At 46.5% G+C, this 24,357-nt stretch overlaps 11 protein-coding genes across 11 annotated transcripts; 5 read left to right on the forward strand and 6 right to left on the reverse strand.

Annotated features, from left to right (window-relative positions):
- Positions 1-1,821: 1,821 nt before the first annotated feature.
- SAMD00019534_005410 (hypothetical protein) lies at positions 1,822-3,739 on the forward strand (the record flags this gene model as incomplete). The annotated part of the gene is made up of 3 exons (XM_012903974.1): positions 1,822-2,580; positions 2,654-3,365; positions 3,456-3,739. The coding sequence occupies 3 exons, from the start codon at positions 1,822-1,824 to the stop codon at positions 3,737-3,739; spliced, it is 1,755 nt and encodes a 584-aa protein (XP_012759428.1).
- A 74-nt stretch (positions 3,740-3,813) lies between these two features.
- On the reverse strand, positions 3,814-4,390 carry SAMD00019534_005420 (hypothetical protein; the record flags this gene model as incomplete). The annotated part of the gene is made up of 2 exons (XM_012903975.1): positions 3,814-4,293; positions 4,364-4,390. 2 exons carry the CDS (start codon positions 4,388-4,390, stop codon positions 3,814-3,816), a joined length of 507 nt encoding a protein of 168 aa, XP_012759429.1.
- Positions 4,391-5,035: 645 nt separating this feature from the next.
- SAMD00019534_005430 (hypothetical protein) lies at positions 5,036-8,272 on the reverse strand (the record flags this gene model as incomplete). The annotated part of the gene is made up of 1 exon (XM_012903976.1): positions 5,036-8,272. One exon carries the CDS (start codon positions 8,270-8,272, stop codon positions 5,036-5,038), a length of 3,237 nt encoding a protein of 1,078 aa, XP_012759430.1.
- A 374-nt stretch (positions 8,273-8,646) lies between these two features.
- Positions 8,647-10,959, forward strand: SAMD00019534_005440 (hypothetical protein; the record flags this gene model as incomplete). Its single annotated transcript, XM_012903977.1, has 5 exons — positions 8,647-8,687; positions 8,819-9,444; positions 9,543-10,054; positions 10,134-10,295; positions 10,381-10,959. 5 exons carry the CDS (start codon positions 8,647-8,649, stop codon positions 10,957-10,959), a joined length of 1,920 nt encoding a protein of 639 aa, XP_012759431.1.
- Positions 10,960-11,267: 308 nt separating this feature from the next.
- Positions 11,268-12,164, reverse strand: SAMD00019534_005450 (hypothetical protein; the record flags this gene model as incomplete). Its single annotated transcript, XM_012903978.1, has 2 exons — positions 11,268-12,047; positions 12,162-12,164. Coding segments are annotated over 2 exons (783 nt in total), but the record flags the coding sequence as incomplete, so codon positions are not given.
- Positions 12,165-13,933: 1,769 nt separating this feature from the next.
- SAMD00019534_005460 (hypothetical protein) lies at positions 13,934-15,332 on the forward strand (the record flags this gene model as incomplete). Its single annotated transcript, XM_012903979.1, has 3 exons — positions 13,934-14,934; positions 15,022-15,223; positions 15,309-15,332. 3 exons carry the CDS (start codon positions 13,934-13,936, stop codon positions 15,330-15,332), a joined length of 1,227 nt encoding a protein of 408 aa, XP_012759433.1.
- A 254-nt stretch (positions 15,333-15,586) lies between these two features.
- SAMD00019534_005470 (hypothetical protein) lies at positions 15,587-17,002 on the forward strand (the record flags this gene model as incomplete). Its single annotated transcript, XM_012903980.1, has 4 exons — positions 15,587-15,837; positions 15,910-16,114; positions 16,185-16,601; positions 16,667-17,002. 4 exons carry the CDS (start codon positions 15,587-15,589, stop codon positions 17,000-17,002), a joined length of 1,209 nt encoding a protein of 402 aa, XP_012759434.1.
- A 220-nt stretch (positions 17,003-17,222) lies between these two features.
- On the reverse strand, positions 17,223-19,771 carry SAMD00019534_005480 (hypothetical protein; the record flags this gene model as incomplete). Its single annotated transcript, XM_012903981.1, has 2 exons — positions 17,223-19,360; positions 19,441-19,771. 2 exons carry the CDS (start codon positions 19,769-19,771, stop codon positions 17,223-17,225), a joined length of 2,469 nt encoding a protein of 822 aa, XP_012759435.1.
- Positions 19,772-21,107: 1,336 nt separating this feature from the next.
- Positions 21,108-21,802, reverse strand: SAMD00019534_005490 (hypothetical protein; the record flags this gene model as incomplete). The annotated part of the gene is made up of 4 exons (XM_012903982.1): positions 21,108-21,145; positions 21,255-21,315; positions 21,438-21,508; positions 21,637-21,802. 4 exons carry the CDS (start codon positions 21,800-21,802, stop codon positions 21,108-21,110), a joined length of 336 nt encoding a protein of 111 aa, XP_012759436.1.
- Positions 21,803-22,534: 732 nt separating this feature from the next.
- Positions 22,535-23,915, forward strand: SAMD00019534_005500 (hypothetical protein; the record flags this gene model as incomplete). Its single annotated transcript, XM_012903983.1, has 3 exons — positions 22,535-22,608; positions 22,669-23,613; positions 23,675-23,915. The coding sequence occupies 3 exons, from the start codon at positions 22,535-22,537 to the stop codon at positions 23,913-23,915; spliced, it is 1,260 nt and encodes a 419-aa protein (XP_012759437.1).
- A 182-nt stretch (positions 23,916-24,097) lies between these two features.
- SAMD00019534_005520 (hypothetical protein) lies at positions 24,098-24,347 on the reverse strand (the record flags this gene model as incomplete). Its single annotated transcript, XM_012903984.1, has 1 exon — positions 24,098-24,347. A coding segment is annotated over one exon (250 nt), but the record flags the coding sequence as incomplete, so codon positions are not given.
- Positions 24,348-24,357: the final 10 nt, after the last annotated feature.

The raw sequence follows: 24,357 nt of genomic DNA on the forward strand, positions 1-24,357 counted from the left end.
ATGGATTGTGATGAACACATGACTTAACTTCCAATGTTAGCAGCACTACAGCAATGATCGTTTAAACGATTTAGCGATGGGGTGTTGAACATCCATCCATTCATCCAATCAGACGACTGTTTGCATCGAGTGGTTGAATAGGTCCAAACAGTTGAGGGGGKTTCGAACTTGTATGTTTGATGGCCCCAAGACATGGAATGGGCGTGTTCAAGAAGGACCGGCTTCAACAAGTCCAGCCAATCATCCTTTGACTTTTAGTGTAAACAATGTGTTATGGGCGGACTATTCTACACTACATCAGAGATGCTGGAAATACCCATTAACCAATCGAAGATCAGATGTGTGTGGATGGCTGGATGTGCGAGTCGTGTCATTTAAATAATTAATCAGTATGATCATGTGGAGTGTGGCTGTTGAGATCATGGGATGAATAAGAATGGTTGCCCTACCCAGGAAGACGAGGCGGGCTTTTCTAAACAGTCCACACCACAAACTACCATACCCATTCCACACCGTTTAGTCCATCTGGCCATAGTTAATTATTACGATACATCTCATGCAAGTATGTGAGATATACAGAGTTGGGTGTGATTTGAACAACATCAAAATCTGGGAGGCGTGTGTGAATGAAGGCAGAGAAGCCCGCGTGCGGCTTTAAATATCTTCTTGGCTTGAAGTTTGACGCTTGGATCACTTTAAAAAAATAGGCCCAAAACCAGTGTGAAGGCCCGGCTTCTTTCCTTGGACTTGCGAGCCCATTGGCCTTCTGATTTTTTTTCATATGTCGATGATCGATTGATCCATTGCTCATCACTTTGATAATTAATGGAATGTTATTGTTGTTGCTGTTGTTGCTGTTGTGGATGTTGATGATGTTTGAGGTGGAGGTGGTGTGAATCCAACGCAATGGTTGTGCAACAGTTCATGTTATCACATACTTGTGAGCTGAGTTATGATCTGAGAACATACTTGCAACTCTTTGATCCATCCCATCCCGCCTCCTCACTCATCATTCATTCATTCATACATCTTACTTATTTTCTCGTTGTTGACACCTACCAACAACAAAAACAGCATACCTTGTTGCAACAGATACAATTATATAATAATTATATATTATATTATATACTTATATATACTTTATAAAATAGAATGACATCATTGTTTTCTATTCTTGATCTCCTGACATCGAGGCTCAGGTCAGACTCGCAGAATGAACAAGATGGACAAGTCAATGAAGATGGTGACTTGTCCGAGTCAAACAGCAGCGAACCACATTCACAGCCTCGATCAACAAGGTCAATGACCGAAGTTACACCACCAACACCTGTACAATTAGACTATCTCAATAATAACAATAATAATCAAACAGATAATAATAATAATAATAATAAACCAAGTAAGAAACAAACTAGACAGAATAGATCACGTACAATTGCAGAACCACATCCATCTGGAACTGTTCCAAACTTCCAATTCCATCCAACCACATCCACATCATCAACCACATCCACAAATACCAGCGTATCAACTTCGATCACTGTAACACCATCGGATAATAATAATAATAATAATAATAATAATAACAATAATGGAAAGAATAAGGAGCAAAAGAGTAGTCCAAAGGGTAGAAGGACTTCAATTTTACATAAGACACGTGGCGACTCTGTGGCGGGCGCGACACCATTGGACAGCTCAACATCACCACTGGTGCCATCACTCAATCTCACAGTCCCCTCCGGTCATCAGGACAAGCATCAGCAGGGAAGTCCACGAGGAGGAGCAAAACAAAGTCCTCGCACTGGCAAGACCAGTCCGCGTATGAAGCCACGCGTCACATTCTCTGAGCCAGACCAGGCCCCACCCAAAGCTCAAGCTCCAGCATCTCAACAACCACGCACAACTCAACCTGAACCTCAGCCACTACAACAGCCCCAAACTCAACCTCACACTCAGCCTCAAACTCAACCTCAAACTCTAGCGTCGACGGAAACAGCTGGCGAAGTACCTGCTGTCGCGGTACCACAAGTCCCAACACCAGAGCTGAGTATTGTAAGCGTTCCCAACATTGACAGCAACGTTGGCTATGGCAACAACACGGTGGTGTTTGTTCCAACACCCCTGCCATCCGCCGAGGATGGAGAGCTGCCACTGTCATCGGCGGCGGCATCTGACTTCCGAGACTACACCGGAACCATCATCATGTTGCCAACGGTCGAGCCTCAAGTGCCAAAGGAGATCGAGATGAAGGACTTTACACAGGATGGCGAATATGACGACGAGGAGGCGGCCACGCAGGACGGCGCCGACGAGTTCAACGGCGAAGAGGAGGAGGAAGTGATTGACGAGGCCGAGATCAAGAAATATCCCCCAGCACCACCCTTTAGCAACAGAGCATTCTTCAGCGAGGTGCTCTACTACTTTGGCCGTCTGCTCATCCTTGTATTATTAGTCTCGACCGTATCCGTCGGTTACGGAATGTTTGAAATCTTCCTCGGTTGTCGTTTCGTCGACGTCAGCGAGGACACCTGGCCACTATGGGGCAAGATCACCTACTCCATCAGTCGCATTGTATTAAATGTAAGTACTCTCGGTCGCCATTTCCATCCATCATCGCGACACACTCACTCACTCACTCTACCCATACCGCCAGACCTGTCTATGCATGTATCCCTACATATTGTTATCCCTGTCGTATGGATTCCGCATGACATTGGTCTGCTTGCCAATTGGAATAGCGTCGTCGATGGGCGCGTCGGCGTGGGCCACCTACAACATCTTCAGACCTGTTCTCAATCATAAGTTGTCACTGTTGCCATCGTACGGCTTCTTTGTCATTGCCCTGCTGGCCAGCGCCACCTACGTTGGCAAGAAGCTCAAGTCGCGCAACTTCCGTCATCTGTTCATGGGTCAGTTTGTGCTGGCCGCCGTCGCCCTCGTCTTTTACGACTTCTTCCTGGTTCAGTTCTACATCACTACTGATGACCAGATCAAGAAGGCCGTGATCAGAGTCGTTGTGCACCCAGCCATCTGCGCCATCGCCCTGTTCATCTCACGTGCATGCTCCTCACGTATCCGTCCCTACCACCGCGGCACCAACGTCTTCCCCGTGCTGATATTCATGTGGTTCTCGACTTACTACGGACGATTCTTCAACAGCAACATGGACCTTGGTTACATGACTGGTACAATGGCCATTGTCTCACTCCTGGAACTCATTTGGAGAACTACCTTGCGTCCACGTGACAAAAAGATCATCAATGCCATCTGCGGCTATTGCTTCAATGTTGAACTACGCCACACCAACAACTTTGAAAGGATTTACCGCGACTTCCTGCGTCATGAGCAGATGTACGAGAACTCATGTATGTAAACAATCACTCACCAGTCACTCTGGGATCATTCCATCGCCCAATAAATCACTAACATCAACTCCAATCAATCAATCAATATAGCCATCATCACGGCGACAGCAGTATACTTGGCTTACTTCCATGTGTTTGACCCTGACAACTTGAATTACTCGCGTATCTTGGCTGGTATGGCCATCCAGTTCGCATTGGAATGGGTCACAGACTTGTTGTCATTCTACATCGAGTCTAGAGTGCACAAATTGGACATCTTGTACAGAGAGCGACATCCACGTGGCTTCCACTTTATGATCTGCTTCACATTCTTCCTAGGCATGGCCTACTCCACATCCCGTATCATCCTGATCAACGAAGGCAAATGGTTCTAAATAAACCTGTACAGCAGCGCGGCCTTCAATCAACCCGCTATTTATTATGACCCAATCCACATGCATCTGTTCTTCTAGTACCAGCTCGAATTGGAAGGTGGAGGTGGGTAGACAACTATGGTCTCATGGGTCTGGATATCAAGGTAGACCAAGGGATAGTTGGGCATTCCATCCACTGCATAGAAAACTGGATAGCCATAAGTTTGGAGCACCTCATCAGTAGACATCATCAAGTCTGGATATTGACAGGTGTCCATGGTATTGACATCATTGGAGACTACCAATGTCTTCACCTCCTCCTCATCCGCTTCATTTCTTGGAGAACAAGGTTCGGAAGGAGTTGTCATGGGAGAAGGCAATGATGATTCTTGCTGGTACTCAATCATCTCCTGTTGGTGGTTTATCAATTTGTCCTGTGGTTGGGCCGGGTTTAAAGGCATAGCCCTCTTAGTCCTGGATGTGGTTGAAACATTCTTTGGCGTCTCCTTTAGCTTCATCAACTTCCTCTCATACAACTCATCCTTGGTCTCTATCACATTAGGTTGGAACTTCTTCTACATTGTATCTAAGTAAGTATGTATACTTGTTTGATTAATTGTTATGTGTAACAAAGTTCTTACTTACCTCCATATCTGGGTATTTAAGCCTCATCATATTGATTTGATTCCAAAGGTATTCAACCAGATGAACTTGAGAGTTTGGATAGGTACTAAGTATCATTACCATAGCATCTATGTTATTAATACAACTGGATAGTACATCACGGAAGTATGGATTTGACTGGATACTGGTCATCAATTCATTATGTTGTTCAGTAGACAGGTTGTTCTCTAGTCTATAAAGTTGGATCTATTTTTTAAAAGTATTAGGTATTGGTAGGCTCATTGTTGATTGATCGGATGTACTTACAGTCCTAAGATACTTGATACAATTCTCTGACCTTATTATATCCATATTAGATGTTATTGTTTTCTCTCTTTTATGAATAAATATTAAGATATAAAGGATTGTTATTAATACCCTTGGGTACACTCTGGCCTTCGGTTTCCCACTCAAGGCAGGGCCTGAGCTCTTTGATTGTTAAATAGCTAAGCTTCGGTCAATCAAACTTGGCCCCAAACTACAAGTCGTCTGTGAGAGTGAGTTGTGTGGGACCGGAATCAACTCAACATTCTCTGATCCACCCTGGATCTGGAGTGTCATTCAGGGTGACTCAATGTCAGAGAGGTAGATAGGTTAACTATAACTCACAACCTTGGTTGTGTTTTTATTGATACGAGTGATGCTAGGAATAGATCACTTTCTCTTGTTGCCAACAGTGGTCCATCCATCAGCATCTGGAGCGTTCTTCTCCTTCTTGGGTGGTTCATTTGGTGAACTTCTTTGAGCATCTCCTCCTCTTGGTGCGTCGTTGTTTCTCCAGTTGCCACCTTCCTCACCTCCACGTCTTGGGGCGTCGCCAAAGTCTCTTCTTGGTCTGTCACCACCAAAGTCTCCGCCTCTTCTGGGCTCACCGCCAAAGTCTCTTCTTGGGGCATCACCGCCAAAGTCTCCGCCACGTCTTGGCTCACCACCAAAATCTCTTCTTGGAGCATCGCCGCCAAAGTCTCCGCCTCTTCTGGGCTCACCTCCAAAGTCTCTTCTTGGGGCGTCGCCAAAGTCTCTTCTTGGTGCATCACCAAAGCCACCTCCTCTTGGCTTGTCTCCCCAGCCACCATCATCACCTCCACGTCTTGGGGCGTCGCCAAAGTCTCTTCTTGGAGCGTCACCAAAGTCTCTTCTTGGAGCATCGCCAAAGTCTCTTCTTGGTGCATCACCGCCAAAGTCTCTGCGTGGTGCATCACCAAAGCCTCCTCTTGGCTTGTCGCCCCAGCCTCCATCATCACCTCCACGTCTTGGTGCATCACCGCCAAAGTCTCTGTCTCTTCTTGGTGCGTCGCCAAAGTCTCTGCGTGGTGCATCGCCAAAACCTCCTCTTGGCTTGTCGCCCCAGCCTCCATCGTCGCCTCCTCTGCGTGGTGCATCGCCGAAGCCTCCTCTTGGCTTGTCGCCCCAGCCTCCGTCATCTCCACCTCTTCTTGGTGCATCGTTAAATTCTCTTCTTGGGGGCTGGTCGCCAAAGTCTCTATCTCTGTCGCCTCCTCTTCTTGGGGCATCACCCCAGCCGCCAGCGTCTCTGCTTGGGGACTCTCTCCAACCACCCTCGTCCTTCTTGGCAGGGGCAGAGTCGTTTCTCCAGCTGTCTGATTCGGTTCCACGGGTCAGGGACTCTCTCTCCTCCTTCTCTCTTCTCTCTCTCTCTCTCTTGGCGGACCAGGACTCGTTGGCGCGGGCCTCCTGCTCCTTGCGCTCCTTCTCTTGTTGCTCGAGTGCCAGACGCTTGCGCTCCTCCTCCTCCTTGGCTCTCTTCTCCTCGGCAATGCGCTTCTGCTCCTTCTTGCGCTCGCGCTTCTCCTCCTGCTCCTTGGCCTGCTCCTCGAGGAACTTCTGGAACCTCTTCTCTTGCTCGGCCTGCTGGGCGGGCAGCTGCTGTCTTCTCTTGTCGAGGATGGTGGCGGTGTACGAGACAATGTCGTCGAGCATTCTGCTCATACGCTGCTTCTCCTTGACAGAGCGATCGTGTTGCTCTCTGTGGCTCCTGAGGAACTCCTGTTGTTGCTTGGCAAAGTGCTGACGGTCCTCTGTGTGCTTGGTGTCGAGCTGGCTCTTGATGATGGGCACCTCCTCGTGACGGTAGGCTCTCTCGAGGTAGGAGATCTGCTTGGTGAGCTTGGCAACCTTGGCGGCCATCTCGACCTTGGCCTTGTCCAAGGCGTTGATGGTCTGGTTGACCATCTTGGAGTGGTTGGACTCCTTGTTCTCCTTCTCAATGCGACCCATGTTCTCCTTGATCAGGGCCTGCTCTCTCTCGACCTTGGCGGCAGAAGCAGCGGCGAGCTGCTCCTCCTCCTGCTGGCGACGCAGACGCTCCTGCTGCTCCATGTAGATCTTCTTCTTCTCGATGATCTCCTTACGGGCGAGGATACGGCGGTGCTCGTCGCCGAGGTTGTTGATAACCTTGACGTAGATCTCGCGCTTGGCCTTGGTGGAGGCGTCTGACTTGCGCTCCTCGTCGATCATTCTGAGTGCCTTGCGCATGCCCAGAGCGAGGCCTGAGAGCTGGTCGCCAATGTTGGCTGAGTCAAAGTCGTAGTGGCCAAAGTGGATGGCACCGTTGCGGTGGTCGATCCTGGCGCCAATCAGCTTGCTCTTGATGGCGTTGAGCAACAACAGCTCGATCTCGTTGCGGTCAAAGAATGGCACGAGCTTGACAAACTCAGAGATCTTGATCACGTCGTAGACCTTGCCGACCTGGATGGCGATCTTGGTGAAGATGATGCGCTGGAATGCGTCGCTGTACTGCTTGAGCTGTGGGTTCTGCTCGATGAACTGGACGACTGATGTCAATTGCTTGGAGAAAGTGAGGGGCGAGGTGCGACGCTCAAACAGAGCCATGAGATCAGCGAGCTCTGGGTACACAGAGCTGGCGACACGCTTCACCTCTTGGAGGAGGTTGTCGCGCTTGGGGTAGGCAGACAGACCGAGCAACGATGCCAGGTTGATGTTGCGCTGCGACATTGGGTCGAACTGGAGGAGCTGGGCCGAGGTCGATGGCTCCTGGATTGGTGCCGACAGGGCAGCCACCAACAAGACCGACGAGTGCATCATGGCGTCCTCGTTGGAGAAGTTGGTGTTGAAGCTCTTGTTGTAGTAGAGATGCTTGAAGAGTGCGTAGGCGTGCAGCAGATGCGAGCCAGCGATCCAGTAGATCTGGGCCAGCTTCTGGTAGTAGGCAGCCAGCACGTTGGGCTTGGGCTTGCTGAGCAGACCAAACAGAGTGTTGATGTCCTCGATCGAGCGGAAGGCCTCCTGCCACAGGCTCATCTGGAGTGCGGCGTTGAGCTGAGCGAAACGCACGTCGATGTGGATGTAGATGCTGTCGGTGGTGATGTACTGCGACTGTCCCTTCATGAGGTTCTCGACGTGGTTGCGAAGAATGTCGCCCAGACGGTAGAAGTCCTTCTTGCGCTCGTACTTGACGCAGAAGTTGATAGCCTGCAGTGCGTATCTCTGATAGAGCGACTCGAGCTTGTTGTGCTTGAGGATGTCGATGAGGATGTGGTAGACCTCGGCCATCAGACGGAGGTATGGGGTGAGCTTGAGCTCGTTGAGTGCAGCGGCAGCCTCCTCATCGAGACCGACGGACTCCTGCTCGATGACCTTCTTGGTCTCCTCGATCTTGACCTCGACCTGAGCCAAGAGATCCTTGACGATGCTGTCGTATGGAGTGACGTTGATCTCCTTCTGACTGGTGAGAGATCCACGATACTGATGAAGACCATCCTTGATGTATGCGACCTGATCCTTTGCCTCTGGTGTGCCTGGTTGAATGTTCACACAGAGTCTAAGATACAAGATCATAACCTGCTCCAACGATGGGCTCCAAACGTTTCTCTCCAACAACAATGATCTCATCCTGTCGATTGCTGCCATTGGTTGACCCAATTGAACGAGTTCTATACATCATCATGATTGAATAAGGATGTAAGTTGATTGATTGATTGATTGATTGAGTGACGCGTACCATTTGCCTTCTGAAGACATGTTTCATTAATACCTAGATACTGTGCCATTGTGATTGTTTATCGATTGATTGATTAAGATTGATTGTCTAATCAATGAGATACACAAGTTATAAGTGATAAAGGGATACAGGATACACCAGAGTGAAGTTGAATGAGGGCGAGGGATGGTGGTGTGGGAAGGGTTGGAGAAAGGAACTTCAAATTGATCACATACACCACACATTTTTTAATTTTTTTACATTCATTTCATTCGTGAGTTCAATCGAGTGTTGTTGAAGTTTGATGTGTGTAAAGGTGGCTGAGAGAATGAAAGGAAAGGAAAGGTGTGTGGGAGAAGGGTGTACTTGTGCGAGGCGACTGACTTGAGACATTCTTCCTCTCTTCATACTCCTTAAGTGATACATATAATATAATATAATATATATTATATACTTACTTACTTATAATATAATAGAATGGAGTCTTCAAATGGCACAACGCCAACAACTGGTGGACAACAACAACAACAACAGGGAGGCCAACAAGGCGGTCAGCAACAGCATGGCGGTCAAGGTCAGCGTAGAAATAACAACCCAAGATATCAGGGTCAGCAAGGCAACCAGCAGCAGGGCGGCGGTCAGTTCAACAAGAACAGACAGCAGGGCGGTCAGCAGGGTGGCCAGCAGCAGCGCGACGGCAAGTCTGGCGGCCAGAAGGGCGGTCAGCAGGGCCAGGACGGCCAGCAGCAGCAGCACGGTGGCAAGCATCGCAAGCCACCCGCAAACGTCGAGTCCTTCCCAATTCAATTGACTCCACAGCAGCAGCAGCAGCTCCACTTGTACCAGCAGCAACAGCAGCAGCAGCAGACGTCGGGCAACCAGCAGTTCACCAACTTCTTGCCACCCGCCACCGCTCTGTACGCACCCGTGATCAACTACATGAACACCTTCCTCACCAACTTCCGCTCGCAATCCCACCAAGACATCCTGTTGTCCTACGACAACTTCTTCCGCTCCTGTGAGATTTACTATCCCAACTGCGCACTCCCCACCGTCGACGTCTTCCTCAGTGTCCTCGGCGACAAGATTGATGAGAACAACTGTATGTCTTGTATATTCACTGGAACCATTCCAATCACTCGCTCACTCAATCAATCAATCATACTAACATACACTCTCCCCATTGGCGACACACTATAGTCACTGACAAGTTCTTCATTCTGTTGTACAAGGAGATCTATTATCGTTACTACTATGCTCGTGTGCCTCAGCCAAACATCCACACTTGCGTCGAGTCGTGGCAGAACTACGCCATGATCTTCAACACCCTGCTGGACGCTCAGACACCATCCGAGGTGGAGATTGACCTGCCCAACTCATGGGTGTGGGACATTGTCGACGAGTTCGTCTACCAGTATCACACGTTTGCCAAGGCCAAGTTAAAGAAGTCGGACGTCGAGTTCCTCAACGAGAACCCGGAGATCTGGGACACGACCTCGGTCATCCAGTACCTCTACCTGTTGATCAGAAAGTCACAGATCTTCAATGCACCCGCCCCAGGTACCGAGTCGGCCATTGATGACTTCTGTTCACATCCAGTCTACAAGATGTTGGGTTACTACAGCATCATCAGTTTGGTTCGTGTTCAATGTTTGCTCGGTGATTACACTCTCGCCTTGAAGACATTGGAGCTCATTGATATGGGAAAGAGAGTATGTATAACTAGTGGATCAATTGGCTTGAGGCTTGGATGTGGACTAACATTGTTCTCCATCAATCAATCAATCATAGGCTATGTATACATTTGTCACAGCATGCCACATCACTCTTTATTATTACCTCGCCTTTGCCTACCTCATGTCAAGGAGATACAATGAGGCCAACAAGGCCCTCAACACCATCTTGATATCAATGGCCACCAAGTCTAGAATCCAGAACTTCCAGGCTGACCATGTATGTATCAACATCATGTGATTAACGCTCACCAATCACTCAATCACTCACTCACTCAATCAATCAAATGTCACAATCCAAACAGAATGTCAAGAAGATCGATAAAATGTACGCATTGTTGGCCATCTGCCAAGCACTCTATCCAAGCAAGATTGATGAGAATGTCAACAATTTGCTCAAGGAGAAGTTTGGAGAGAAGTTGGCAAGGATGCAAAAGGGAGAGATCTCTGTGTACGAGGAACTGTTCACCTTCTCGTCACCAAGATGCGTCGGCCCCGTCTCGCCATACATCTCTGGCATGAACCAGACGGTGTTTGACCCACCCAGACTCCAGCTGTCGCTGTTCATCGAGGAGGTCAAGCAGCAGTCGCTGCTCACCACCATTCGCAGCTACATCACCCTCTACTCATCGATATCCATCCAGAAGCTGGCCACACTGCTGCAGCTCGACCCCGAGGAGCTGCGAGTCAAGCTCATCTGTTACAAACACAAGCTGATCAACGTCTTGGGCAAGGGTGACAACAAGTGGAACAACCAAATCGACATTGACTTCACCATCGACCAGGACATGATCCACATCGACAACCGCTTCCACGCCAAAGAGACCGATTCATTCATCAACTCCATTCTGAAATTCGAAGGCTCCCTCAAGACCATCTTTTAAACTCGGCAAGATTACATCAGCGGGGCAGGAGTGTCATCCGCCCTCTATCCAGTCTTGACGATTGATCAATACCAACTCCTACCTACCTAACTACCTCTCCATCATCCATCCCAACTCATACACCAAACTACCAACCATCACAAACCCTACCATCGCCTTCCATCCATCAACCCAATAAACTCGCGCGCACGCATTGACAAACCGATCTCTTAACTCGTTCGATCGATCACTCATTCGTTATTCGGTTGCATACTTGCTTATCTCTATGTTTATTTGTTTACAGGTCGCTCGCGTTGATTGATTGATTACTCTTGTTGGGGGAATCCTCTCATACCTGGGGGTGGAGGCATCATACCTGGAGGAGGTGGCATAAAGCCGGGACGACCGCCTGGAGGTCCCATGCCGGGTGGCATACCACCTGGAGCCATACCTGGGGGCGCCATTCCAGGGGGCATCATGCCTGGAGGGAAACCACCGGGTGGCATCATTCCTGGAGGCATCATACCTGGAGGAGGTGGCATAAAGCCTGGACGACCGCCTGGAGGTCCCATGCCTGGTGGCATGCCTCCTGGAGGCATACCGGGTGGAGGTGGTCCCATGCCGGGTGGGAAGCCACCACGACCCATTCCACCGGGAGGCATACCGCCTGGTGGGGGTCCCATGAAGCCACCACGACCGGGCATCATTGCGCCCGGTGCACCTGTGCCAACGCCTCTGACTGGTCCTGTGAGACCTGCGTTGCCTGCTGCTGACGATGGAGCCATGCCACGACCAACTGCGCGTCCAACTCCAGGGCCGCCTGGCACCTGAGGTGGAGCCTTGGCCTTTGCCTCTTCGGGAGGGGGCGACTCGGCTGACAACGAGATGACAGTCTCACCTCTGATGAGCACCAGACCCAATGCGCGCTTCTCTTCTCTGTCCTCCTTTCCTTTCTGCTTGATCCTTCTGAACTCCTCAGCATCGCATAGAACTATGTTCATGTGTTTGTCGAATGCCAAGAATCTACCAACCAAGACTCTTCCGTCTTGGATGGTAACTCGCATCCTGTAATTGATAAACTGGAGCATCTTACTGCTCTTTGCTGTGCTCTGTGTAATGTTATAATGTTTGTTCATTGAATGATTGATTGAGTGATTGAAAAGAGGTTAGAACAGATGAGCATGCTGTGTTGCGTTGCACTGTGATCAGACAAACAAACTTACCATTGTTGCAGCTATATATGTTGTTGTGACGCGATAGAACAGAATAGAATTAGAAGTTAGAGTTGAACGACCAAAATGATGATCGAGTGATGTAGAGAGAGAGGAGATGAATAAGTGAGTGAATGAGTGAGGTATATATATGAGGTGATTGTGATGGTTTGATTGTTTGATGGATTCTGTCGGTCAGAGTGAAGTGATCGATTGAGTCCAAAGTGATAAATTGATGTTTAGGTTATCTGTAGTTGCCCACGATGACCTTGCAGCTGAATAGTGAACTCAACACCACACGCATTGATCAAAATACACGAGAATAGATGACTGAAGAAAATTAGTTCATTTGATGAAGTTTCGCAACATGGAGGACCTCTAATAGTGAGTCCGATCGGACTCAATCAAGAAGAAACATCTGTATGTCCATTGATACCTAAACAAACTTTTCATTTATATATGAGAGGTACACTGACTGTTAGTACCAGTCCTCGTAGACCATCGTCCAAAGTAAAGGCCAAAGTATACTAATGTGAGTGATTGACTGTGGAGTCAAGACGTAGTTCAGATGAGGAACAACCAACCAATCTCAGTTTTCGAAATCACTATCGATACCCAATCCTAGACTACAGTCCACAAAGATAGCCTGATACACACACATCTCATAAGAGGAATCTGTATAAACTATCCCTCCTTCCACTCAGAGGATCAAGACTAGTCTTTAGATTGAATAGAATGATGGGAGTGAGAAAGAGATGGCAGTGGTGGTAACGGCCTTTGCACTCCAAATATTTACCAAAAGTGGATAGCGGTGGTAAGATCCCTGGCTGCGATGGTGTAGGTCAAACACATGGACGGATATGGTAATAAATAATAAATCTTTATTAATATTATTATTGTTGTACTTGAATTACACAATGAATAGGGGGCTGGTGATAACACTATTACCCCTACCACTCTATAATTTCAGATCTTGGATGATATCAAACCCCCATTCATTCCATTCAACTACAGCACCACTATTATCTCAATTAACCATCTATCCCTCACTCACACTACCCCCCAGGCTTCTCCAACGACGAATTTCCCCCAATTTATATTGACAACACGTTCAGAAGTGTAAGAGTGCGAGTTTGCCTAAAGGGGCAGGAGCTCATCGTTGAATTTGGACACATTGGGACTGACAGGAATATTTGTCTTTGTGTGTATCTGAATGAATTTATATATATTTGTGGTGTGCTTGTGTCAAGACACTAACCTGCAATGCCGTTGGTTGGCTGGAATGAATGACTGACTGACTGAGTGAAGTCTGCGGATCTACGCGTAGTCTCGCAGAATGAATGGCTGAATGGTTGACTGAGTGCTGCATCGACCCCCTGCCAACCCAGCCTTCTAACTATTGTGGACTTACTATATACTCTCTTCTAACAAGAACAAACATTTAATAGAATTAAATAGTCTATAACTTACTATCAAGATAAATATAGAGACAAAGACAGAACTGTGAAGGAGTACGAGAAGTATTAGAATATATTAATATTTATATATATTAATCATCATCCTTCTGGCTAATTATTGGTGGACTCAACAGACAACAGACTTATATAGTATCACTCAATCTTTCATTCATTCATTCAATCAATCAATCATTCACTGATTCTTTAAATCGATGTTTCAGTCAATCCACCAATAACCAACAATAACAAATACTACGACTCATACTTATAAGTCAAATGACAAGTTATTAATATTAGCCTAACAAGGAGAAGATAATAATAATAATAATGAATTCAATCTACCCGCCACATGACAACTATGTGTACTACTGTGAGAGGAACAAGATCCAGAACCCATCCTACTATCACCAGGTTGCTCAACAATTTCCTCCTGGAGCAATCCAGCAACAACATATTATCCAGCAACAGCAACAACAATCATCCCAACAACAACAATCACAACAAGCATACTATAATCCATCAAACACGGCCACAACAACTTCTGCTATAAAGCCACAGTATACCTACCAAACATCATCATACCAACCAAACCCGATTACTTCGCAGCCACCTCTGCAGACAATCAAATACCAACAAACATATCCACTCTACAATCCCTACCAATATTCGGACAGTGCCGCTGGAGCTGTTGGAGCGGCCGCCTCCGCCGCCAGCTCTGCCTCGGCCTCCGATGCCAGCAATCAAGAGTCAAGTAGGCATCACCTCTACAAGGCCAACCACAGCAATGCTCCAAGCCAACACCAGCCGATTTCCACGGCCACCCACTTGAAGCAACTGGCGCCAATCAAAGAGAGTGTGATTGACATCAACTCTGACAACATCTTCAACAACCATGTATCTGCCCCAGTCAAGAAGACCACCAACATGGCCGCCGGAAGCAGTGGTTCGGCGGCTGGTGCCAAGAAGCCTGGGGAGCATCCAAAGTCCGTGTCCTTGGAGAGCTGGAACTTCAACGGAGAAAGCACGTCCAAGATCTACGCCGCGCTAAACCGACGTGCCGACTTCCACAAGAGCTCCGCATCCAGCCGCATCATCTTTGTCAAGAAGGTGTTCAACTGGCTGGCGGCTCACGACCCGGACTACCTAAAGAGCAACAAGACCGAGGAGCTAGTGTCAGCCATCAGTGACATCATCAACATGATCATCAGTTTGATCGAGTTGCACCGTGCCCCTTCCTTTGTACTATACTTAATCATACTCGCCTCTGACCGATTCGTCGCCAGAACCGGTATCAATCATCATCAAATATTTAACTTATTGTTGACAAGGTATGTCTATGTTGTTGAAGATTGATTGATTGATCGAATGACGTCAAAGACTAACTTACTGTTCTCTCTCCATCACTCTATCCACAGCTCCATTGTCAACCTCAAGTTCTGGAACGAAAGCTTGTATATCCAGAACAAAACCATTGCAGACATCTTTTCCTTCAATGTAAAAGACCTGAACACAATGGAGAGAAGGTTCCTGTACGGTCTTGATTACAACCTCTGCGTCAGCGAGGAGCAACTTCGTAAATATATCGAGCAGATCAAGTGCCAGAATATCTCCAGCATGGTAAGTCCACTCCTCTCAATCAATCAATCATACCATTGTTCAATCGCTAACATTCTTTCCTTCTCGCTCTCTTTCGCTCTATTAGTTCGATGCCAACGATAAAAAGTAGAACCTACCGCTTGCTGTTCTACATTGTAATATGCATAAACATATCACCATAGAGTGAAATAAAGACCGATTCGAATACATACATATAAGTTGAACAACTTCTACAACTAGATAAATTGATCAGTTCCAATTTTGGAAGTAGTCTTGTGTGTGTCTGGATTTTTGACAAGTTCAAGTTCAAATAATCTGAAGAGAACAATGAATTGAAATATCATTCTGATTCATCATCAACTACATAGATAAATAGAGATAGAGATGGAGAAAGCATCGATTGTATTGGATATTGGTGGATCGTATACAAAGTGTGGATACACAGGCGAGTCTACACCAAGATGTATAGTTCCAACTGATCTACATCCATTCAATCTATCACAATACCTATCATCAGGTATATCATATGATCATACTACAACCGATAACAACAACAACAACAACTTGATCATACTACCAACCGCCCAACAGCTTACTGAGCCATTGCTCAACTTCCTAAACACTCTGTTCCTCAAGTATGTTGACGACTACTCAACTTATTAATACATTCTATCAAACATTCATTCACTCACTCATTCATTACTTAGGTACCTACTATGCAAGCCAGAACAGAAGAAGATTGTGATTGTAGAGAACTTGTTTGTACCTCGAATGTTCAGACAACTACTTGTATCACTCCTATTCGACCACTTCAAAGTGCAGTCGATTGTACTCCTATCACCAACAGTATCACTCCTCCCCCTATTGCGAACAACCGCTGTAATCATCGACTGTGGATACAGCGAGTCAAGGGTACTTCCTGTAACTATCAATCAATCAATCAATCATGCTGGCACGCTCTAACTCATCCATCACACCATAGGTATATGAAGGTATTGGAATGATGTCAGCATACAAGACGGCAAGAGTCGGAAGCAAGACTATACGCGATCAGTTGAAGAAGTCATTGATGGACGACCTGGCCAATAGAACGGTCGTATCGAACACTCTTACAAGACAGCCACTGGAACAGTCCCAAGCAAGATCGATCATTGAATCACTTACATCTCAACAGTTGGAGGACATACTGATCAAGACGACTGTGTTGGCACTGGACCCGACATCAGTGACAATCAGCAACATTGAGTACCATTTGACGCCAACCACAAGCCTTTCAATCAGCTCACAGCAAAGGTCACACATCTGCGATGCACTCTTCCACGATCCCAACGTGGAACAAGACTGTGATGGCGTGGATGAAGAGAACATCGTCACTCTATTGCTAGACTCACTTATTCAGGTATGATTGGAGTGGATGGAACGTGATCAATCAATCATACTCATACTCACACATTCAAACAACAGTGCGACATTGATATGACCAAGAGTTTGGCACACAGTCTATTGTTGATTGGAGGCACAGGAATGCTACCTGGATTCAAAGCAAAGTTGATCCAGCAGGTGAAGAAGAGATTGGACGAGGCAGACGATGATAGCATATATAGTCAGTTGAAGGGATTGACCAACCATCTCGAGTTCATCGACCACCAGTACCAACCAAACTACTTCATGTGGCTTGGAGCTTCGTTGGCAGGTACATTCGACACGTACACAACTCATAGGCTGACCCATGATCAGTACACCAGAGGCAACAAGAGGTTGCCAGAGTATGAAAGATGTACCATAAATTCAACCAAGTGATGTTGATCATGATCAACCTTTAGTCACCCACTCACTCGCTATTGCCAGTCATTGTTGTCTAATCGACGAACATCAAGGGTAGTTACATGTTTACAAAGTGATTGTTTATTGACTCTATGCGCGTAGTTGGTTGTCATCAGTTTGTTATGTTGGATAGAGCTGTTTAATGTTGGATATGTGTATGTGTTGGTGGATGGTAAGCAAGGACAACGACTGACGTTTAAGCCATGAACAGCTTGTTCAACAAATGGATGGTCATGTTGACGTCGAGAGTGATCTGGTCCAGCTCGAGGGTGGTGGTTCCGATCGAGTTCAACTCCAGGAGATCGTCGAGCTCCAGTCTCATGGTCTGCACGTCGATACCGGCCATCTTGGCGCTGACGTCAAACACTCCGACAGTGTCGGACGAGATGACAAACTTGATCTTCTTACGCGTCATCTGGGGCACCTCAGAGTCCACGATGACCTTCTTCTTGGCCAGCTCGGAGAAGCTGAACTTGAAGGGACCGACCTTGGCACCGTCGGTCTTCTTCTTCTTCTTCTTGTTCTTGCTCTGGTAATGCTTGAGACGGCAGTCTTGCAGGTATTGGTTGTACTGGGTGATCTGCTCGTTGAGGTACTTCTGATGCTTGCGCAGGTTGTTCAAACTGGTTGTCAGTCTCTGCTTCTCCTTCTTCTGCTGCTCACGGATCTCGGCACGGTTGACGACCTCGAGGGCGACAGCCTTGAGGAACGAGGCGTAGTTGTCTGTGTGCGTGGTGAGGTTGTACTCCTCCAGCTTCTTCAGGTTGTCCAAGATCTTCTTGATCTCGGGCTCCAGCGATGGGTCGGTCTGGCGAGCCTTGTTCAACACCTCGAGCAAGTTGGGGGTGTTCTCCTCGGACTCCTTCTGCTCGGGCAGTGAGGGAAGCGAACGCAGCAGAGAGATGACCATCTCCTTGGTGGCAGAGAGCAAACTCTCGCCTGGGGCCAGCTCCTCCTCGATGGACTTTTGGAACTTGTTGGTCAGTGTAAGCTGGACCTCACGCTCGTCCTCGTGGGAGATCTCGGGTGGTGCGCCAAACTCGTCCAACTCCTTCATGATGATTCTCATGGGGTCGTCCTTGTCGCCCTTGGGCACAAGCGAGTCGAGGTTCTTGGAGATGAGCATGTGGGTGGAGGAAATCTCCTGGAGCGAGACGATGATGACTGGCTTGGTCTTCTGGGTCAGCTCCATGTACTTGTCGACCTGGAGGTAGTCCTCAGGCTCACCGACCTCGGTGATCTCCTCCAAGTACTGCTTGATGTCGTTAATGTGCGAGTTGATCCAGGCGTTGAGTGGGATAAAGTGCTTCTCGGCGGCACCAAACTGGGCAAAGTTGAAGAGGGTCTGCAACACCTTGGACACGTTGATCAGGTTCTTACGGGCGGGTGGGTGGATCTCACGGCCGACCAGGTCGTACTCCTCCGGCGACACCATGGCCACCTGGATGAAACGGTAGTAGATGAAGTAACCGATGACCTTGAGGATCTCGTCCTGGGAGGAGTTGGCAAAGTTCTTCTCGGCGATCTGCTGAATCTGCTTGCAGATCCAACGAATGCCGTATGGCAGACGGTTGAGCGAGTTGATGATACCCTCGAGGAACTGGTCACAGATGGCGGTCAGGTGCTCGACACGTGCCTTGATGGTCTTGGTGACCTCTGGCACCTCGAGTGCCTTGTCGTCGCTGACGTTTCTGTCAAGGGTGGACTTCTCTCCGGTTCTGATCTCCTGCTCAGAGATGATGGCGGCGTAGACGGCCGATGGCTTGAGCTCGAGGTTCAAGTCCTGCTTGATGACCGAGGACAAGATTGGTCCGATGACGGCCTTCAGGTAGTCGGTACCCTGCTTACGCTTGTTGTATGTAATGATCATCTTGGGCACGACGGTGTCGGCCTTGAGGAAGTCACCGACGGTTCCAATGTTGGACATCTCCTTCTGGACCGAGAGACGGTAGAGGGAGAGCAGCAGGAACTCCTCACGTGGGGTGAAGGCATCACCAAACAGCGTCAAGATAACGGTGGACAGGAAGGACTCCATCTGCTCGGGCTGCACGAGGTAGACGAGACCGGCCAAGTACTTGGGCTCGGTCTGGAGCAGGTAGAACAGGTTCTGGTAGGCCTCCAGCTTCTTTGGATCGTTGAGCATGTCTGGCTTCTTGTGGGCGTCACCCTTTGACTTTTGGGCCTTGAGACCGGCCTTGTCAGCCAAGACGTCCTGGATGTTGCCTCTGTTCTTAATGAGCAAGGCGATTCTCTTGTCCAGGCGGTTGAGGTCTCTCTCCAAAGTATGGTTTCTTCTGACCTCACTAACAAGGTTTCTCTTAAGTTCTTGGATCTCTGTTGTGTTTTGGATTTGGTTTGATTGATTGAATGAATGAGTGGACATGATCATGTCGTGGCGGATGATGTATACATACCAGCAATCCAATCACTCTCATTGTCCTCACGCTGGGAGTGCAAGAGGTTCTGAATCTCAAAGACAGAGAGGTTACCAGAGAGGAAACGATCCATCTTGAATCTATAGTACATCATGTCACGGAGAATCCTGCGAGACTGCAGGAGGAGCACCAGACACTCACGCATCACTGGGAATGGTACGGAGTAGTCCTCGTCCTCCTTGAGGAACTTCCTCTCGGGCACGAACAGCACGGGAGTGTCATCATGCTCTTGTTGCTGGTTTGATGGTGAGGTATGCTCATCAGAGCTATCGTCTGACGAAGTATCGTCGTATTCGGCTGGATGAGACATAATTAATTATTAATTATTATTATCTCTCTTAATGTACAATCCTGCTAATACTACTATGAATGAATGAATGCAATGAGTTGAATGAATGAGTTGATGTTTAAAATTGAATGAATGAGTGTGAAGATCAACTTTGTGATGTGCAAAACACAAATAACTGACGATCACTCAAGCAATCAAACATACCTTAGGTGGAATATAATATATAAATATTTGTTTGTTTGTTTGATTATAAGATATAAATATATATATATATAATTAATGAAGTGGAGAGATAGAGATGGTTAGGGGTATGAGGGTTGTTGCCAATGTGTACCTTTGGTGGTCCAGTCTGAGAGTGAGGGAAGGAAGAGAGAGATGGAGAGGTGTTGATGTTTGGTGGTGGGCTTATGTTTGAAATTAAATAATAAAAAAAATGTTGATGTTGATGTGAATGGGTCAGCTAGTTCAAATAACTTATTTTAATTTATTTTAAAATAGGCATCAATAGTTTGAATGCAGGAGTAGTGTGTGTTTGTTGATTCAAATAATCAAAAGTTGTGTGTCTGTGTGTGTGTTTAAATTAGTGTTAACACTCACTCTCTTGATTGATTGATGGATGATGATGGTCGTTTGCCTGAATGTCTGTCTGTTTGTTTGAATGAAACAAACAAACAAACACAATAAGACTCAGACTTCCAACCTTATCACATGGTTTAGGTGTTGGGGGAAAATAGAGGTGTCGTTGTCACCTTTGGTGGCTTCTGACCAGGGGTGTGATTGATGGCCCGCACTCAATCACTTGGTTGTCCATCTTCGTCCAACTTCAGACATAATTGCTGACGATAATCAATCTATGATTGTTTGTTTGAAAGGAATGGATGGATTGATTGATGAGTGCAAAAGAAAAGGTTGATTGATTGATTTAGTGAATGAAAGAATGAATGAATACTTGTTTGATTGAATGATTGATTGATTGATGATTGATTAATTGATTAAATAGGCAAAGAGATAAAGACACAAATGAAGAGAATATAACTTGTGTTGGAGATTGGAAATCATATTTGTGGAGCCACAACTCAGAGTCAGGGTTGCTCCTGCCATCGATATATATCATGTCCAGGACAATGTGAATTGATTGATTGAGTGCAATGGCTATGAACTTAATCTGGCTCATGGACGCATCCAGCACCAACGAATCACCAACACCAACAATCCTTGGATCATGCTGAATTACGATTGTCCACTCTATTCGTGTACCTTATTATCATATCTTCTTCTTCTTCTGAAGAACATAAATTTATTGGAAGAGCTTGAACATTGTTGAACAGACATATAACTAATATCACTACAATCGAGTTTATCTTCCGTATTTCTGGAACTCCCAATCTCTGTTGTCTGTTTGTGTTTGATTGATCGTTTGATTGATTGATTGAATTGTTAATTAAGAATGTTAACAACAATGATGTGTCATCAAATAGATTGACAGGATCATGTAAGTACATACCCAGAGGACAGACTTGTCTTGTCTTCAACCACTTTGAAATGCAATGGAAGTGGAAAGCATGCTATATGATTGATTGATTGATTGATTGGATGGGATGATACGTCAGTATTGACATCTAATGTTGTATATGATGATGATCATTATCATGATCATGTTTCAAACTCCATGTAATCAATCACATACATTACAAATACCCCAAGCAACAGTACATTCTTCACTGGTGTTTGAAGCCTGATTGGCTTGACATTCGATACCTATAACATCAACATCATAAGAACAAACATGTTAGTCACCTCTAAGAGATCTTACTAGTGTGATACCAATCACACATTGGTGATAATGATAACTTAAAGATGATGATCATTCATTCATCAATACATACAAAGATCCATAATATGATTTCTACAAATAGCACAGTTATCTACAACAATATCCCAAATCCAGAGAGCCACAGCGTTCCAACGCTTGACCTCAAACTTCTTCTTGTTTCCTCCCTTTGAGGCAGTTGTGGAGGATGATGATGATGCCTCTGTGTCAACGTCTGCCATTGTATATTATGTATGGGTATGTATATATATATAAAAGTATAGAGTGAGTAATATAAATATATACGTATATTATATATTGTGTGTGTGAATGTAGATAATGAAGAAAGTGGATGTGTAATTTGATTGAGCTTGTGAGTTGGTGAAGTGAAAAAAAGAAATGAAGTGGAAAGTGATCACACAAGTATTTGAGTTGAAGAGACTCCCTCACTATCTTATTAATAAGTTAGACAGTCTCATTATTTTTTATTTAAACATTCATGGAATGTTAGACTCCTCCTGTGTTGGCAAATGCAAGGTGTTGGTTGTCCAATGATTATGTTGACAATCATATATAAATGTTCACAGATCTTTTAAACGAATATATCTATTATCATTGATTTCATTATATCAAAGAATATATACTAATAATATTTTATAACAATGACATACACATTGTTCTTGCTGGATTGGAGATATATGTTTATACGATCTGATTGATCATTGGTTCTTTGAGCCATGATGATGACTTTCCAGACCAACCATTATTGGACGACGAAACAACAACAGAACTTCAAACAAATACCTTGTTGAGTAAATTTGGGACAGTGTGGTGAACTTGCATTCATCCGATTCACTCTCTGTCACTCCCACTCACTCTCGTATTTAACTTCACTCTGAATGTCCTTGATTAAACAACAACAACAACAACAGTTATCTTTATAAATATCCTTTAATATATACAACATAGTTACAATGTCTTCAAACAAGATTGGAAACAAGCTCAGCCTTGATAAGGTTGACGTAAAGGGAAAGCGTGTGCTTATTAGGTAAGGATCAACATTATCTTTGGTTGTTTGTGTTACTTGTGCTAATACATATAATCAAAGAGTTGACTTCAACGTACCCATTGAGGATGGTAAGATTGGAAGCACTCAGAGAATCGACGCTGCCATTCCAACTATTAAGTACTGTCTGGACCATGGTGCTCGCTCCGTTGTTCTTATGAGCCACTTGGGCCGTCCAGATGGATTGGTCAAGAAGGAGTACACTCTGGCCCCAGTGGTGCCAGTGCTCGAGGCTCATCTCGGCAAGAAGGTCACCTTCCTCGACGACTGTGTTGGCGAGGCTGTTGAGAAGGCCTGTGCTGCCCCAGCCGACGGCTCTGTCATCCTGTTGGAGAACCTCCGTTTCCACATTGAGGAGGAGGGATCTGGTGTCGACGCTGCTGGCGCCAAGGCCAAGGCCGACCCAGCCAAGGTCGCTACATTCCGTGCCTCGCTGTCCAAGCTGGGCGACGTCTACGTCAACGATGCCTTTGGCACTGCACATCGTGCTCACAGCTCAATGGTCGGAGTCAAGCTCGAGACCCGTGCCGCCGGTATGCTGATGAAGAAGGAGCTCGAGTACTTTGCCAAGGCTCTCGAGTCACCAACTCACCCATTCCTGGCAATCCTCGGAGGTGCCAAGGTCAGCGACAAGATCAAGCTGATCCTCAACATGTTGGACAAGGTCAACGCCATGATCATCGGAGGAGGCATGGCCTTCACCTTTAAGAAGTTTATCGACCACAAGGAGATTGGCTCATCGCTGTGCGAGGACTCTGCCGAGCAGCTTGCCAAGGAAATCATTGAGAAGGCCGCCAAGAAGGGTGTCAAGCTCATCTTCCCAGTAGACTACGTCATTGCTGACAGCTTCAGCAGAGAGGCCAAGTTCAAGACCGTCAGTGAGGATGAGGGTATCCCCAAGGGATGGATGGGACTCGACTGTGGTCCATTGACCCGTGCCCTTAACAAGAAGGCAATCGCTGAGGCCAAGACCATCGTCTGGAATGGGTATGTAGTACACATAACTACAACATATTGATCACTAACTAACTCACCCCGATCCTAACAGACCAATGGGAGTGTTTGAGTTTGATAACTTCCAATATGGTACCAAGGAGTGCATGGATGATGTTGTCGGTGCCACTAAGAATGGTGCTGTCACCATCATTGGTGGAGGTGACACTGCCACCTGTGCCGACAAATACAACACAGTTGACAAGGTCAGCCATGTCAGCACTGGAGGTGGTGCCAGTTTGGAGTTGCTCGAGGGTAAGGAGCTCCCAGGTGTCACTGCTCTCTCTGACATCTAAACATGTATGTGTTGCATTGCTTGGTTAGCTTAGCTTGCTTAGCTTGCTTGGCTTGCTTGGCTTGAACATTCATTCAAACTACACATTATCAACATCCAATAAATCTTAATTCACGTGTAGTCCTCCTTGTTAATCAATCGATCAATGATGTCATTGTAATATATATATCATTCGAAGACTGTTTATTGCATCTCCTCCTCCTCTTCTTTGCGAGCTCTCCTCTTTTGTGGCTGTTGTGTCTGTTGTTGCTTCTGTTGTTGTTTCTGTTGTTGCTCTTTCCTCTGCTCGGCCTTTTTCTGGGCCTCGATCATCATTTGATCCTGCTCGTGCTTGGACTGACTGCTGTACTTCTCGACCATGTGCTGGAACGACTCTATCAGACCGATGAAGACACCACCCATCGCAGCAGAGAACACGGCGGCCTTCCAGCCGCTGCGCGCCG

This window comes from Acytostelium subglobosum (assembly GCF_000787575.1).
Source record: "Acytostelium subglobosum LB1 DNA, scaffold: scaffold1, whole genome shotgun sequence".
NCBI lineage: Eukaryota > Evosea > Eumycetozoa > Acytosteliales > Acytosteliaceae > Acytostelium > Acytostelium subglobosum.